The sequence below is a fragment of the Anabas testudineus genome, chromosome 24, assembly GCF_900324465.2.
Source record: "Anabas testudineus chromosome 24, fAnaTes1.2, whole genome shotgun sequence".
Lineage (NCBI taxonomy): Eukaryota > Metazoa > Chordata > Actinopteri > Anabantiformes > Anabantidae > Anabas > Anabas testudineus.
Window position 1 is genome coordinate 11881613 of NC_046632.1, and position 18116 is coordinate 11899728.

Below are 18116 nucleotides of genomic sequence, written 5' to 3' on the forward strand. Positions count from 1 at the left end.
GGAAAAGGATTTCAAGAGTTACGTAAAATCATTTTAAAAGTTTTAATTAATTAACTGTTCATCATTTCTGGATCATTCACCTTTTCTCCGTCTGTGTTGGCAGCATTCTGCTTGGCATTCTTCAGTAATTTGGACAGAGGTTCTAGATGGAAGAATAAATACATTCATGATAAAATCTTCAAGTTCAGCTACGAAAAAATGTCTTATTATTTAAATTCAGGAAATTCTGCATGCCTCACCTCTCCTGCGTCCTCTACGAGGAGTCGGGCCCTCCTTGGTTTGGGTTGAATCCTTCTTGTCACCATCAGGGCTGTAATGAAACCCAGGATGATCTGGAATAATGAGAGAATAGACGTTACAGAACAAAAACACAAAACCCATTAACGTAAATTAAACATTTTTATACTTGTGACAGTTATCTTTCACAACATAACTTTAAAACACATGTCAAACATGTCATTTTAAAAATGGGTGTTGATTTTCCAACATGAATGCCATGCATAATGACACTTACGCATTGCATCCATCTCCAAAATGGCTTGCTTGGCCTGGAATTGAAATAATAAAATCATTGAGTTCAACAGGTGAGACTGTGGATGAAAAGCTTTGTCACTAGATGGCGCCACATAATAATTCTATCTGAACAATTTGGCTCAAGTTAGCCCCTTAAAGAAATCCCGTCAAACTAATACAGTCATCATCTTTGTCATGCATGTCCAAAAGAAGATAAATAGATTTAGATAGATAAGATTGAGTAAAGAAGTGATAGAGAGGGGGCAACAATTTCAACACACCCCACTCAAAGTCTGTGTTTACGCCATCAGCGCACAGAGAAGGAGCTGTTACGAGACAAGTTGCTCTTACCTTGGCAGGGATTTTGGCAGGATGGTTTTCAAGTATGAGTCGCTTGAGGTGCAAGATCCACATGCGCTTGTCTTGCTGTGATTTGGCCTGGGGGAGAGTGCGCAAAACATCACAGAGAAGATCATTATCAGACATGTGCTTTAAATGGCAGCTGAGAGGGTTTTTAAAATATGGAACATGGTTTTCTTATGTCACGCACGTTGTCATTTCTCTGCAGTGACAGTGTAAAACACAGTGGTTAAGTAGGATGGCCTCCATTAGCCTCTCAACACTGGGCATGTCTGAGCAGGTCAGTGAGGTGAGGCTGGACGCTCAGCCACATGTAAATCATCGTCACGCTTTCTGATTGCACTCTTGCACAACGTTGCTGTTAGCTACAGTTTAAGACAAGTAATTACCTTCAGAAGGTGTTTGACTGCTGTTATGATGTGTCAATTCTTAGGAAATGCTGCCATACCTGGACTGTGTGCTGTAGTTTGGGATTCTTGTAGTGAAACACGCTGAAACTCAAGGGTTCTTTAGGAATGACCTCCACCAGCATCAGGTTACAGCACTGCAACAGACAGGCAGGACGTTCTGTTGAAAATCCTGTTCATCAGCAGAAAAGTTTGAGTGTTAAGCGTCTGTTCGGGACATGCAATGCTTCGACTGACCAGGATGTGAGCCTTGTACGTGTAGGTTTCTTCTCGTTTCTTGGTTATGAGCAGGAGCTTGTCGAACAGGAAGAGGGTTCTCTCGTTTTTAGCTCGCTGAAGACGAAATGTTCCTTCGAGAACCAGCTCTCCGTAGCCTATCAAATCAGGGCCTTTCCAGTTCGTCAGCTGGCTTTGGATTTCCTGCAGAAGTCCACAGAAACACAGAGAGTGAGGGGAGTTCAGTGCTGTAATTGTCAACATAAACCAGGAAGCTGGTCTGAACGGAACAGGAGTTGTGAACTCTTTATAAATAAAAAGATGAAATAAAAAACAACTAAAAGTTTTTTTAAAGGCAGCATGGATATGGGGATAGAGAATATGTGTTGCACTACTGGATAGATAAAGAAACTTAAGACATGAAACAAAAAGCAAAAGCCATTAAGCCAGGTAGAGAAAAACGATAATGGATATTTCTATTGAGCCAAACTTTTGTTCAGACACAGATTAAACACACTTCCACACACACTCCTGCATTCATCTGACCATTCTGGACCCCAGCTGATAAAAGAAACAAGCTTCTCTTTTATGTGCTCTCCTTATGCAAGCCCATCATTAGCCCAGGGGAAAACGGAGTAACTTGCGTAAGAAGCAACGATCAGAGCCTTGGCTGATCTTAAACCTAGAGTTCACATAGCTGCTGTGTGCAACAATAAAAAAAAAAAAAGGCTCCTTTAAAAGGCTTGAAACTGGCATTTCTGTTGTTGTTAGAGGATAAAAAATAAAAATGCTGGTGGTGGACCGCATGTAGAATACAGCTTCGCAGTGATTTCAGGATTTTGAGTAAGTGGGATGACATAGAGAGCCCTAAATGGACTGAATTTGTTACTTAGTGTTTTTGCATACCTGCAACCTAACGGCGTGTTCGTGTTTCCTCTTCATGTCGTTGATGTGCCAGGCCACTCTCTGCATGGTGTCTATAGCTTCGTGCACAACCTCGTACGTCTCTGTGTCCTTCTCCATGTGGTTGGCTATTTCCTGGACAGGCAACACACATATAAATCCGCTATGAGTTAGCTTCATGTTTGTATAGATGTATATATGTATTATGTATGCATGTGCATTTGCTCACATATGTTGCACAGGCATGGTCAAGAAATGTGCAAATGGGTGCAGGCTTACATATACCAGGCACATACAAGGTGTGCATTCACAGGAACATACTGAGCACCATATGTCTAAGCATTTGGCTTCTCCAGTGGATACTGTTATTAGGAGCTGAGACAGAAATGCTCTTATTGAACTGTACTGTACTCATCTATTTGTACTGGTTAATACACTGATAAAAACATTAGTGGTGTGTGTATCCTGAGCGCTTACAAGTGAGTACCTGTGCTGGCATTTCTGTGGGCAAAGAGTAATTATTTATATGTAAATGCGTGCGCTTTTGTGTTGGAGAGACGACAGACATACGTGCAGCAGTAGGTGGTACTTGAGGATCCTCTGCACTGGCTTGAGCAGGTAGGAGCCCAGGGGCAAGGAGTGCCTCAAAGATTCCTGGCGCTCGCGAAAAAACTTGGCCAATGCCTTGTTCCTCATGCATTCTGTTAGCACAGCCACCGACCTGCGGAGACAGAACAGCGAAAAAAGATGTCAGTGATGTGCAGTAAACCGTAATTTGACAGCGATGACAAATGAGACTTTTAATGTATGTTCCGGCAGGCAATACAGAAAAATTTCAATTTTCACTCCCGATTCATATATTATCAAACTGAAAAAAATAAATTCACATGGATCATCACAATGCAAAGATTTTATTCTGCAATTTTCAATTGGAGTTTGCTTGAAAATAATAATTTGGACTTTTACCTGAAATTATTGATTGGTGCATGACAGATTTTTACAGTATATAATTTTTAATAAAACATATTTCTGAAACACCATCCTCTTACATTCTTGCAAGAGCTAAATTTACTTGAGTGAGTAGAGCTTTTGACCCAGTGAGGAAGAAAGAGTCGTTTTCACTGAAGAATGGAGGCTGTATATATATATATATATATATATATGTGTGTGCTTGTACATGCACAGTGGAAAAAGAAAGTTGTGAGATGCCTAAAACTCATCTTTCGTCTACATCTTTGTGTGTGTGTGTGTGTGTGTGTGCATGCATATGCACAAGGCTGCATGTCTAAATTCCAGTGCAACTCCACACAGGCCTTACATTGTTCTCGAGGAAACCCGACCTTAGAGTTCAGCATGACCATGATACATCTGCAGACTGTGCATGTTTTGGTGTGTAAGTGTCTCTTCTGTGTGTGTGTGTGTGTGTGTGTGTGTGTGTCTCTCGTGTGTGTCGTGTGTGACCTTGGTTGGGGTCACCAGCTGTGGTGTGGATGTGGGAGAAGGTCTATCTCAAACAGCTGACAATAGCCATTCACACACACACACAAACACACACACACGTACATGTACACAGACACCACTAGCTTGTGACTAGTTTCCCCCCCCCCGACTTTAATCATACACTGAAATTTAAACTGTAGCAGGTAAAAAGGTATGTTTGGTAGATGCAGTATATGCAACCAGCAAAATAGCATAATGTTTCAGCCTATGAAATCACACAAAACATATACTCACTGACACACACACACACACACACACACACACACACACACACACACACACACACACACACACACAAGAACTCCACATTATTCCACAGCGGTGTCCCATAGGGCCACACTCCCACAAAGCAGAATAAAACATTAACAGTGTTCGGTATGATAAGGTGACAACCATAATACCCCATCTGTCAGTGTGTGAGCTGTAACTCTGTCAATAGGCTGCAAATAAAAGAATGGAGGCAGAAGAAATGGAGCGAGCAAGAAAGAGGCAGGAAGGGAGGTAGAGAGAGACCCCGAGGCACAACAGCCAGTAGACAATTTGACTCCTGCTGTGGTGGTTTCTATAGAGCGTGTCAGTTTGTCAGGGAAGGGGAAAAAAAGGTAAAGCATTGATTGATCCACAAAAGAGCCATGTGAGATGCTGGGAAGGCGGTACGTGGAGGTGAGATCAAGATGGCATAACAATGACAGTGAGAAGATGGGTTTTGTACAACAGACAGATACAGTGAATGAGTCTCAGACATAAACACAGACACTATGCCAGCTTACCGTGGGTAGTTGGTGCAGTACTGGGTATAAATGTGGAATTCTTCACTCTGCAGAACAACACAAGGACAAGTTAGTTCACACGTTTATGCATTTGGCATTCATTTTGTGTGCATCCTGAGCACATGCATGTAGTGGCAAACGGTAACCTGCAGTTTCTAAGGGGAAAGAAAGTTTTAATGAACAGCACATTGTTTTCTATTGTTTTATAAGAAAAATAATAATGTCACTTGCGCGATAAATAGGCAAAAAACTACCGTTGTGACCCCTTAAAGTCACGACTTGCTCACTTTTTGCCTCATCATTACTGGTTAAGCTGTGTCTGCAGTGGTTTGGTGCAGGTTTTGATGACAGGCAGGCTATCTCGTGTTTATCGCTCTCTACACTCTGCGCCCACAGACAAAGCCTCCTCTCTCTCTTCCACTCACTGCTACTAATTGAAAGTCAACCTTGTAGCTTATGATTACCTTGCGTCCTGGCCTTTAAGTCTCTGTTGATCCCAACAAACCTGAGCGCTTGGATTAAACATCCCCTCATACTTCATCACCGCCCCTTTAATTGAGACTTTTCCCACCCTGCATGCCTTTCTGAACATCAAAGATATCAGAGACAGCATGACTTATCAAAGCTGGAATGAGCCTCGTTCTCCTTTGCTCTTTATCCTCACACCGTCTGCCCTTTCTCCTCATCTCCGAGTCTGCAACACATTTTCTCTTCATTGATCTTTTTATGGAAATTCTTATCATTCTCTTTTCTTTCATAATCGTGCTTTCCTCCTCTCTCCTGAAAGCTTTTCTCGTCAACCCTCCCTCTCATCTTGTTTTCTTGAAGGCCCCAAGATGAACCCCTCGCTGTTGCATAATGAGAATTCTAATTGTGTCCATAAACACTTGGGGGTCGCCGGATGCGGACAGTTATCAGTAAGCGACATCATAAACACACAGAGCAGGGAACAGATGCATGTCCTGCAACACACACGCACACTGAGTTACATGGATGCTCACACATCCATGAAACCAGCATGTGAATCTATAGTATGTGCAGTATGGTATGCATCCTATTCAAGCTGCAGCAAACACTTCAACCTACCTAGACAAAAACAAACAGAGCATCCCACCCAAGTATACTGAACATAGCTACACACACACACACACACACACACACACACAGACAGACAGACGTTCATGATTTGTTAGCCTGAGGTGCTCCATGGGAATTGTCCTAAATTGAAGAGCAGAGCTCTCCTCCTCGTCTCCAGCAGTCTGCCACCACAGACCAGGCCTAAACACAACCAGATGTGCCACCGTCGACTTTCGATGACACACGCCAACTCACACTGCTAATACACACTCTTAATATCCTTCTGCACCGTGAACGCAAGACCACAGAGTCTGCCTCGTGGAGTGGAAATTTGTGCAGAGCATGTGCGTGTGTGCACACACAGACATGCAAACATAAACGTCTCCGCACGCTCTTCAAAGTTAACCAGGAAACCGGCAGACCCTGCAATAACTCCCATCTATAATAAATACTTCACTTTGAGAAATATATACAAGCTATGCTAAATCATATAATCACAATATCGAAATGCAGCATGTAAGAGCTTTGAAGTGAGCGCTGGCTTAGATACTCTAAAGTATCAAGATATAAATTACATGTATAAATTTTGCCTTTTTTTAAGCTGTGGCCTTGAATCACTACACAGTGAAACAGGATACAAAGGTTGAGTTACATCAGCACCTATTCATCACTTCAATGACAAAGTAATAAAGCAGCAGGTTTCGTTGTACTTGATTCATCGAGACTGGACTGGTCACAGGGAGTCACCAGGTAAGCACACTGAACCAGTTAAATCACCAGGGGCAAAAAAAAAGCTTAAGAGCTTGTTGTAACTGTACTGTCTGTGCTTCAGTCAGCATGTAGCAACCCATAAAATGCTGTAAAGGCTTACTCAACACAAAGCTTAGGGAGGATTTATTCCAACAGAGAGGAACATGAGGATAGATGGCCAATTATCTAAGAGCAAGGCAGAGATTTACAAGATCTGTCTCTTCTTCAAACACTACGCAGGGGTTGCGATGTGATTTTTGGCTGCCCAAACTAGAAAAGTATTAGCTTTCTGTGAGTGTGTGCGTGTGCGTGTGCGTGTGCGTGTGTGTGTGTGTGTGTGTGTGTGTGTGTGTCTTCTTCGCATTTCACATTTGATAGTGAAAGAAAGGTTTTGTGGTTTTTCTGGGTCTTAGCAACCATGATTAACCATCAACAATACAAAAGAGCTCTGGTTACTATTCTGGTTACAATCCCTGTAGCAGGAGTCAACTGGTGGAATCATGAACACACGCAGCATTAATTGTCCAGCAGTGAGAAGTATTCAGGTCAAACACACACATGTAATGAGTTCCTATTAAGAATATATGTAATATTATATATTATAATGTTTTACCTATAACACTGATCCGTGTTTTTATGCGTCCATGCTGACAACAGCTGTAGCCGGTGGCAAAATGTATTTGAGTGGACAATCTGTACCTCCCATTTTTGTGAATGCAATACCTTAGGAATGCCTTGAGATGATTCTTTCAAAATGTGCGCAAACGTCCAAACGATTGAAGGATGAACTAGATTATGGTGGTCAAAGGTCAAGGTCACTGTGACCTCGCATTTTGTACATTCTTGTCAACGCAATAGCTGTGGAACGCCTGGAGAGATGCATTACGTCTGGCACACACGTCCACTTGGACTCAAAAGATGAACTGATACGAGTCTGGAGAGACATACTCATAAATTGCAACTTGACTGGATGCCAGAGCCGATAGTTCTAGTTGTTTTTACCATTTTATTTTTAATTTTAAATATTTATATTGGTTGTACTACAAAAAAACACCCTCAAACTCGACTGAATACATGAAATCATGTTGTTTTCACAAAGATAACTTCAGATTCTGTCCAATTGTTTGGCGAAAGCGCTACACACTTAAACTGGTTCCTATTTTGGGTTAAATTTGTACAAACCAGCTGACTAAGCAGTCAAATTATGAGCTTGATGGATGTACTACACCAAAAAGGTTAATGTTCAGGGATTTCACAAGCTTAGTGGGAATTATCCTGATATACCAAGTTATAATTGTACATAGACTATCTAAACAAAGTGCCTTTTACTTAATCCTCTGCAATGATAATCAGGAGCAAGGCAGTACATTGTCCCAGCTGGCTCTGGAACAATTTAACCCCTTGTTGAACCACACAGTCGTTTCAGTTTTATCATAAATGTCGCAGAACACCAGGAAGCAGATTAAATCCCCAAACAGCTTCTTTCCTTTGTGATTGACATTTTTCACTGAGACTTTTTTTTGTGAACTGTAACATTAATCAGCTGGTTACAGGATGTCAGCATGGTGGTTTGTTTATGGATCTCCGTTAATTATGCAGAGTGATGCTGCGAGCTGCTATAAAACTGGTTTGTCACAACAGCAGCTGCTGTATTTAGGGAGTCTGTGACGCTGGCTGTGACTTGTTTTTCTTATACATGGCCAAACAGTTGCTCTGTGGTATTGGGTGTAATTGCAGTAGGGTAGAGAGGGAATGTGAAGTGTCTTAGAGGAAGTGCTGGAATGCGGCAGATTACCATGGGACATAATCATGCAATCATTAGCTGCAATAAAAGCTGAAGCACACAAACGGAGGGACTAGAGATACTTTGAGCAGAGTTGCTAAGTCCAGTTTTTCTTGATGAAGCACTACCATTACCCCCTCCTGTAAAAAGAGAGGGGTCAGACCCTAAAATTCCTCTGGGCTTGTACTTCCTCCGTGCTCAACCACCAAAATAATGCACCCAGCCTCAATAAGCTAAACTGACCCAGCATGTGCACATACTTTTTGTAGTATAGAGTATAGAGTACTCACTATGCTGGAACACGGCTGCTGTGACTGATTTATTACTAAAATACACTGTATGTGCAAATAATAGTGGATCGGTTTCCTTTTTTTGGCTCTCAAATCAATATTGTTGAAATATACACTTCCTGTAACCTGTACTAAATTGGACAAAGGACAGATATACTCAACTTAAGTGCATTAATACTGTAGATGTACCCAGTAGCTTTTAATCACCTGACATAGAGACAAATAAGGGCATAGAATGTGGAGGAAGAAGAGGGTGACCATCTTTACCTTGGAAACAAAGCATTCGGCGATGGCCACGGGGTCGGCGTTACACTTCTCAAGGTCATGAAGAAGGTCCCTGAAGAAAACAAAGAGCTCAGAGAAATTAGTAATCGATTCTCTCCCAGTACACATATACTCTCATTCTCTTCTTCCTTTGACACATGCCTTTAAACTTCTCTCCCATGATTGTTGTACAACAATTACAGTGGATTTCAGGAGCAAGAGTCACCCTGGGTACAGATATTAGGTCATACAGCGCTAAGCTCTGAACAAATGAGAAACTTCCATGAATTCAAACAGGGAATTCCTTGGTGTACCTGCGTATGTGTGTGTAAGTGCAGACTGGCTTGCTGAAGTTATTGTTTCATGTTTGAAGCATGAGGTCATTGTGACCGATTTAAACTGTTTTTATGCCTCCTCTCACTGACCAGGTTGTCTGCGTGCAGCAGCTGAGAAACGAAAGGACAGAGTGTGCATGTTTGTGTCTCCAGATCACTGATGCACAACTAGCCAACTCGTCTGAACACACACAGACACACACACCCACACACACAGACACACACACACACACCTAACTGCCATAACAACGCCCTTCCTAGAAATCAACAGGTGGCTCTGCCCAGTTTCAGCATTACCAGGATGTTGTTTGTTGAGCCTCAGAGAAACAATGGTCTGTCTGTGTATTCATGTGTGACTGAGCCATTTTTAAATCTTCAGGGGCAAGTCCAAGTTGAGGCTCATGTCAAGTGTCCAAGTCACACTTGCAGTTGTTAGTTACAGTGCCGCTTCCACAAACTATTATGTTTCAATATAATTCATAGAACCTACTTGACAGATCCTGAATTACAAAAGAGACAACACAGAATAAGTAACAGTACAGGATTGTGTGAAACTAGACCAATGTGGAAATAAATACATTCCTTTTTTACTGTTCGTTTTACTGTAATCAGTGGTGGGCAGTTTTCTGTGTGTATCCCATACCTGTTAAAGTGGTAGATGTCCTGGATGTTGCCAAATAGAGAACCTTTATCCTCAGAGCTCAAGGCCAGTCGACACTGGTTGCTGATACACTCCAGATAGTCCTGCACAGAGAAAGAGAAAAGCAAGGAGACGGCCGGCACATTAGAGCTCTGTGACTGAGATTTTGATTGGATTTTCTCTTGGCAAGCACAGCACTTCACTTTGACAGACTACCAACATGGTGACTCCTACAGACTTCACCTTGGTCAACTTGAAGCTCATTGCTCCACTTGACTCTACTTTGCAACACTTTAGCCTGACAGATTCTTCAGAAGATTTCTGCCCAGCAATCAAAATTACTTTTGAACATTTTGCATATGATGAGCAAGCATGACAAGTCTGATTTCCCCTCAGCCTGTATGATTACTCTGGGTTTAAATCTACAGCGTTTTATAGGAATAACAACAAATCTCCCTCATGTGAAAACTAAAACACTTATGATTCATGACTATGGTTCAATGCCTGATCCCTGTCTTGTTGATTTGCGCAAGCAAGAGGATAACAAAGGTCATCAGGTTTGTTCTAAATGAGTCCCACCACAGGTATTAACATGGGTCCTTGATGAAAAACACGTCTGCTCAAGAAGATTTAACTCTCTGCGTCTTTATCACTGTCTCCATCACCACCATTATGACTGGGTATGATTAAATACCAGCCTTAGGTCCTCAGTCTGCCCTGCAGAGAAAGAGTGAGGGATTGTGGGACAAATAGTCTGATCATTACAGGAAAGTTGCTCAGTAGCACTAATTGTTTTTAACTGTACGTGTCTCTTTTTGTATGATCCTCTGCAGCACTGCCTGTTACATCAGTTAAACCTACTGCTGCAGGTTCAACTTCAGTCGTGCATTTATTTTTTCAGTATCGTGTATCCTACATATTCTCCATATCATGCAATCATGTTCTCTGAATACAAATCAGATAGAGTATTCATAAATAAGATACAGCAGACAGAAAAATCTCCATGTCTCTCTCTCGGCTCCTTCCTACAAAGTGTCTCTTGCTTGTCTGTCTTGCTGACAGGTTAAGCTCTGATAGTATCTGTTCCTGCAGGCAACAGAAAGTTGCCAACCGGAGTCCAACCCAAAACACAATTGCTCATGAAGACACTTGAAACACCAGTGCGCACACACAAAATGAACACGACTAGTGCAGCTGTATCTAAACCTTAAAGCCTGAGCAGATATGGGATAGGGGTTCAGGAGGAGGCAGTATCCTGGTGGCAAACCAGACCACTGTTTGCAGCTGGGCAGAACGGACAGTTAAACATGGGGAGGCTACTCTCAACATGCACAAACACACACCCACTGATCATTTCAGCAGACACAAAACTTGCTTGTTCACTCCCTTCAGTCTGTTTGCCTAATTTTCTGTCTGCCACTGTGGTTTCTGTTCTTAGTAGTTCTTTATGTATTTAGCTATTATTATCATTATTATTATTATTATAGCTCAGTCTGAGCAGCAGTCCATTAACTTGTGGTTGCTTAGGCGAAGGGAGGGATTTAAAAAAAGAGAACGACACAAAATGATCTCAGCCAAAACAAGGGCTGGAAGTCAAACTTCAAGGGAATGATCCTGCTCTGTGTGACATTCAGGATTTGAAGGTTAAAAACAACTTTAGGCCAAGAGTTTGGATTTAAGAATAAGACTGGAAATTCTGCTTACAGTGGTTATATCAGGGGTCACGCCAGGGGTCATGTTTAGATTTTGTTGACGAATGGTAGTAATGTATGAGGAGAAACTTTATTAGTCACAGGGTCACAGATATGACCCGACTCGACCCACTCACTCATCATATGCTGCCAAAGCCTGAGTGAGCTCAACAATTGCCAGCATTCACACGCACACACACAGTCACGCACACAGACACACTTAAGATACACTCCCTGCTAAGCATCAGATGTACATGTACAAGCTTGATACTTTCTTACGGTAACCATTAACTTTCTCAAGCACACACACTCTTTACAGTCCAAACACATGGCTCAGCCTGCACCCGCAGCAGGGAGTCTTTTTCACCAGACAAAGCCGAGTGCAAACATTCAAATCTCATTATTTTGAACATTTCTGCAGGCAAAGTGATGTTCCCACTTTATTTCCAAATTCCTGGTCAACTTCAAATGGCCTGGTGATGTGTTCCAGGGCTCCGAGTGGAAAAAAAGATCAGAGATTTGTCTTTGCGGACTGGCCTCATTACACAAACCGATCGAGCCAAGGCTGGATGATCACAAGGAACTAACAGACACCAGCGTTCACTTACAGACATGCACGCCGGCTCCGAAAGGCTCAATGCATATGGCATATGGCTGCATATGTGCTAGACACATGCACATTTTGAAACAAGAAACACAACGATCATTTAAAAACAATAGCCATTTCCAAGGGAGACTTAACATAGCATGAGGGTCCACCAATTTTTAGTTTTCCGTGGAAATATGTTGCAGAGTAACAACACTGCCCCTGACAGCTGAACACAGGTGAGCCCGGGGGAGTCTGGGTAAATATTTGTGTTACTGCTGTCACACCCTCTTCTCTTGCAGGAAGCAGCATGGGCAAACAGATTATTGAAACAGGGTTTGCAGGAACACAGGACAGTGCAGATAATGGATGGGTCGTTCTGTGCTTGTGCTATCCAGTGGCTGTAGTTTTCTCTTGGCTATAGGTGAACTGTTGTGTTAAAAGCTCTATTCATGCAGATACAATCAGTGCAATCCATCCTCCCCCTGTGCACTCACTCAAAGTGTCATTAAAGGGGTGAATACAGGCTAAATGCACACGTCTGTTCTAAAGTGCCGGTGAAGAATTAGCAGTCCTGACCGTCAATGTGTGGTCGTCCAGAGCTGGGTGGTCCGATTCACTAATTGCAATAGATGGTCTGCAAAGTAAAGGCAGTACAGGATTATAAAGTACAGCTCCTAAGCTCTGTTCAGCGTTAACCCTAACCTTTGGACATTGTTATCTCAGAGCTAAATCCCTATTCCTGCCTCCAACTCTGTCTCTACATCCTAAGGAGGGAGTAAAGGAAAGAGGAGCAGGAGGGGTTGGGACTTTGATCAGGGGTGACAGGGCACATGCACAATATAACAATTTCCACATTTACTCTTTTTTGCACGAGACTTTACATCTTGTTACATTTTAGCAGACACAAAATGAATTTCAGATTTCGCAGAGAACCAAAATGAGCCGAGTAGAGAAACAAAGGGGAGGGAGAGAAGGGAGAGCAACCTTTGATACAAATCCCAATCTTTAACAAAGCCAATAAAGCACTGACTAAAGGCAATGTGTAGCCCTGCAGTTCAAAGACAACCTCACAAAAAGAGTATTTGTTTGAGATTTGTCTGCATGTGTGTGCATACAGTATTTGTGTGCACTTTAAAAAAAAAAAAGTTTTCAATGTGTGCCTGTGCCTGCAGCACAAAGGTGCTGGTATCGTGTAGCTCGGCCAAACCCCGCCTGCAAGCACAGGTGACCTTATTGTATTAATAGTTCCCAGCAGGCAATGAGCTGTGTGTGTCACGTGTGTGAGGAAAACCACAAAGACATAAAGGATGTCATTTAAAGCCCTGTGTTCCTCCTGAAAAGGCCCGGTTCAAGCTGGGACTGCCTTCCTACTGCTGCTCAGACCTTAACTGGGTCAGTTGGGTAACATCTAAGTTCTGTAATTGTTTTGTATGAGAAAGGTGAGACATTTGAAAGGTTTCAAATCATTTGATCCCATTTCATTATCTGTCTCCACTGAATGTAACTGGTACTTAACTGTCTGTTCAAGCTTTCAAAATTAATTCAGATAAAACAAGAAAAACTAAAGTTACAAGTCATTTATCGTAACGGATCACACGCCAAAAGAAAAAAAAAATGGTGATGGAAGAAATGAGAGATCTCATACTTTAAAGTTCACAACATCCTTAAGATAAATTGCTAATCTGGAAAACTTCAGCATTGTTATCTTGTAATCTTACTAAACATTTTTATTTCTCACACACAGACATCCGGGGCTAAACCTGAGGGTCACATTTGGAAGAGATAATCTGTGAAACAACTAATTTGTTCAAATGTGCTAATATATCTTTGTAGTCCTGCCAAGTCAAGGTCGCTTCTGCTTCTCATTTCTTACACAGACTGTGTTTACTTCCTTACCTCTACAATGCTTCGCAGGTCCTGGACGTAGGTTCTCTCTGTGTCCAGAATCTCCTGCACCACTCGGTCCACATACGTCCTGGGTCCCTGTACCGTCTGCTCTCCTCCCTCTGGACTCTGCTCCGGCTCCGAATGTTCTGTTGGAGTCTGTCCACTGCCCTGTCTGCCTTGTCCCCTCCTTATGTCCATTCCTCCATCAGTTCTGACGTCGTCTTCTCCACATCCCAGCTGCCGTGCGGGTACCAGCTCCAACCGAATTGCCCCAGAGTCTCGGTCTGAGGTGGCCGGGTTACAGTGAGTGGCAGAGACAAGGGTGGAGCGGCTACCCAGCGAGCAGTGACTGTCCCGGGAGGAGGCAGACGAAGACGTTGAGCTGTAGCTGATCGGCCTTTCGGCGCTGTCGGGAGAGGAGTCCATGCTGAGGGCCGAGCAGTAGCGCGAGGAGGCGTGGCGGAAGGCCGGGTTGCGAAGGCAGCGGGTTGGGATGTCGATGGAGCTCAGGACTGAACCAGAGTCCGGGACTTCAGGAAGAGGAGGCAACACATCAGGCAGGTAGTTATAGTCGTCTAAAAGAAAATCAGATAAAAGGAAGATTGTGAATGGTAATATCTGAATTACAATTTAGTTCTGTTAGATTCCCAAAGATGTGCTGTGTCACAGTGATTCTGCTACGTGTCTACAGTCCAAAAAATAAATACATTTAAGAAATCACACTTTCTCTAAGACTGTAACAATGCTGACATGTGAAATCCTCAAATAAAAACCTGATGTCATTAATGCCTTAATATATCATCGTTTAACAAAAACAAAAGCCTTAACAGGAAATCATGTGGGAAAAAACCACAGCGAGAACAACCAGGGATAAGAAGGAAACACTGACAGAAGCAGTAAAATAACAAAATGGGGTACAAATATGTAATAAAAAAATCTGTTTACACTTCTTAAGAATTTTAGAAGTGTAAAATCTAATGTGTTAGCTCTCAAGTTGAGTTATTGGGGCTAGAAAGTCGAACACACAACCGTTAAAAATGTAATTAAATTCACATATTCAACAGGAACTGACCTAGTATTTCCCTCTTTCAAGCTCCACACTGAAAAGCGTCACTGTACGAAACTTCTAACATGTACAATACCACTTTCATATCCTGACAGTCTCTGTCTGTTTGGCGTCTCAATTCCTGACATTCCCGCTGACCACAGTCCTACTGACCACCCGCCATACGGGGACCAGTAGCTCTCACAGATTCGTCCTCTGTTCCACCCAAAGACACATTTCCCTTGCAAGACGCCGGCACCAGTCACCACACTTCATGAGAACGCACGCGCACAAACACGAGAAACAGACACTCTAATGGATTTGTGCGAGACTGTGTGAACATTTCTCCAGCAAGATGGAGAAAGAGATTGAGTTTAATGACGAGATTAACCGTGTAATACTGAGAACACTCCATTTGGAGGCAATGAATGAAAGCCCTATTTCAGTGGAAGACAGGCAAGTTTGTGTGCGCTTGTGTGAAACTACAGGAGTCTATTTGGCGTCAAGCCGGTGCCAAACTGGCTCACAACCTTGTGTCTGTGGGGAGATCTGTTAAGATATGATTACGGACTCTCAAGGCCCCACAGTTAGGCCAGTTGAAGTGAAACCACATATGCAGCATATCAGACAGAAGCTTTCCAAGTTTCCCCTTCAACGTTTTCCTATGTAATGCTTCATCGAAAGAGGAGAAGCTTTGACGGGAAGAACAGGAAACAAATAAACGTATTAAAGAGTCAAGATGAGAGAGTCTCGTAACAAATCAGTGGGAGTTTGACACCAGACTTTTTCCATCAAAGCTCGATACACCGGTGACCCAGCAGCTCTGCTGTTGTGGCAACACTGAGATTGAACGCCCCACAGGACAGTGTCGCTCTCTGGCTGCCAGCAGCTCCAGCTCAGTCTAAACCCCATCTCACTTCAAAGCGTCAGAGATCACAGGCTCACGTTCAAAAACATGAAACGTGAACCTGAGAACAAGCTCAAAGAATTGTGGTACGTACCCACTCTCTCACCTTTCAAATACGTACCTTAAAGGCCTTTTTTTTTTTTTTTTTGTGCTATGGTGACACCTCTTTTGACAGCCCTTCAGCAGCGAGCAGGCTTGTTAGACTGGTCTAGGGATGAGAAGATCTCAAGTTTTATCCTGGCAACTGCTGCTGCACTGATACCAAGCTAAGAAACTGAACCCGTATGTATCTCATGAGTCTGTTTTAATTTCAGATGAGGCAGAAAAAACATGTATGTCCTCATCAACTCCAGACTGATCTATTCCTGATTTTAAAAAATGATTTTGTAAACAGTAGTAGTATCATCACTTAGATGTTTTTATAAAGAATATAAAGTAAAGTTAATTGCTGGTTACATTGTCCCCCAGAAGAAAACGGAGATGTTTTGCAATCCACCTCTCAATAGCAACAGTAAAGGGAGTGTCTGACGCTCTGAATCACAGCGTTTACTAGTTTTAATTTTGCTCTGCTGCGCTGCCAAGAAAAGCACTTAGGATCTGGAGCGTCCAAAACTGTGAACAAGTGCCATGAAGCCGTGTTTTCATCAAACAAGTTCGGAGCTGCTTCTCCCCGAGTGTGTGTGTGTGTGTCCATCCAAATGTTTGACCCCCCCCCAAGCCTGACCCACTTTTTAAACAATTACGGATCAGAGAATGAGAAAAAGAACCCCACGACCAACAGCCTTGGCTTTTCGATAAGCAGCTAACTGATTTTAAGATACCAAACACAATGCACAAAGGTTATATTACATATATAGCATTAATGGGCAATGGTATCCCTTATCACAGTGGGTGATGTATTGAAATCTATGGTTTGTGTATATTTCACACAAAATGCATTAGGTTTATCACTCCAGAGATAACACGAACCAAGCTAATAACTTAATGGTCCTCACAACAGCTATTGCAGCGTGATATGGGCTGGCTGTGTACATGTGCAATCTGCGCACACACACACACACACACACACACACACACACACACACACACACACACACACACACACACACACACACACACACACACACACACACACACACACACACACACACACCCCAGAGAAACCATGTGTTTCAATGAAACCGAAACATCACACAGACAGAGATTGCTCCATCTTGTGTTTTCCCAGCCCCTCGTTCCCACCTTCCAGCTTCATGTTTGGGGCATGTCCATTTCCTGGGTGACTTGGCTCTTTACAAACACACAACCTGCAACCCCCCCCTCCTCAACACACACACACACACACACACACACACACACACACACACACCAAAGATGGCTGGGCTTCAGTTACCTCCTGTCCAGATTATGTTCAACCTGATCCCTGTAAATCATCCCTAATTATGGTCGTAAGCATGCAGGTTGGGACTGTTTCACCTCTGTGTGTGTGTTGTATATCTGTGAATGTGAGGATTAGGGTAGTGTGTAAAGGCTGTGTTTCCTACCAGACCAGAGAGACAGAGAGAGAGAGTGCATCAGCGAGTGTCTTCACAAGCTGGCTTTAATCTCTGGCTTTCATTCAGCTTGAAAAAGTCAAAGAACTGGGGCTGCTTTACTATTCAGCCAAGTTTAATATATTGAACACCAGGCCTGTCTGGAAAGCAAACAGTGAGGAACCACGAGGACCCAGACAGAGGACTGAGCAGACAATAAACACAGAAGGCACAAAAGACTGTGAGTCACAATTTGTGTTTTTAGATTAGAAACAGCTATAATATGTCACAAGAATCTTGTTAGAGCTGGTTTTACAATCTCTGTTTACAGCACAAAAACTCAAATAGCCAAATACCTGATAACTTCACACCACAACACTTCCTGGTCACCTGAGGTACTCTTTACCCTAGATTGGTCAGCAAACAGCCGTGAGCACTCTTGTTTCTGTGTTGACCTTATCGCCCTCTCCAGTAGCTCAAATAGCACAAACTGCCCTGTGAGTGCCGTATAATGTGAAGAAGACATCTAACATAGACATTAAAGCCATAAACATGTTCAAAATATTTCAATTATGTCATGAGCACAAAAAAAAGTCTGTTTTATTTTAAGCTGCATGGCATCTGTAATCATTGGTTTTAAAACAAGAGCAATAAAAT

At 42.6% G+C, this 18116-nt stretch overlaps 1 protein-coding gene across 3 annotated transcripts in view; it reads right to left on the reverse strand.

Annotated features, from left to right (window-relative positions):
• LOC113149295 (pleckstrin homology domain-containing family G member 1) overlaps positions 1 to 18116 on the reverse strand; it is a 33729-nt gene that overhangs the window by 5607 nt on the left and 10006 nt on the right. For all 3 annotated transcript variants that reach the window (XM_026341322.1, XM_026341324.1, XM_026341323.1), the window contains 12 exons: positions 13985 to 14550; positions 9812 to 9912; positions 8837 to 8906; positions 4670 to 4716; positions 2970 to 3120; positions 2403 to 2534; positions 1518 to 1700; positions 1322 to 1417; positions 865 to 951; positions 515 to 548; positions 240 to 332; positions 81 to 142 (listed from right to left, as the gene is read on the reverse strand). In XM_026341322.1, coding sequence (XP_026197107.1) covers positions 81 to 142; positions 240 to 332; positions 515 to 548; positions 865 to 951; positions 1322 to 1417; positions 1518 to 1700; positions 2403 to 2534; positions 2970 to 3120; positions 4670 to 4716; positions 8837 to 8906; positions 9812 to 9912; positions 13985 to 14550 — 1622 coding nt within the window. The remainder of the gene's footprint in view (positions 1 to 80; positions 143 to 239; positions 333 to 514; positions 549 to 864; positions 952 to 1321; positions 1418 to 1517; positions 1701 to 2402; positions 2535 to 2969; positions 3121 to 4669; positions 4717 to 8836; positions 8907 to 9811; positions 9913 to 13984; positions 14551 to 18116) is intronic.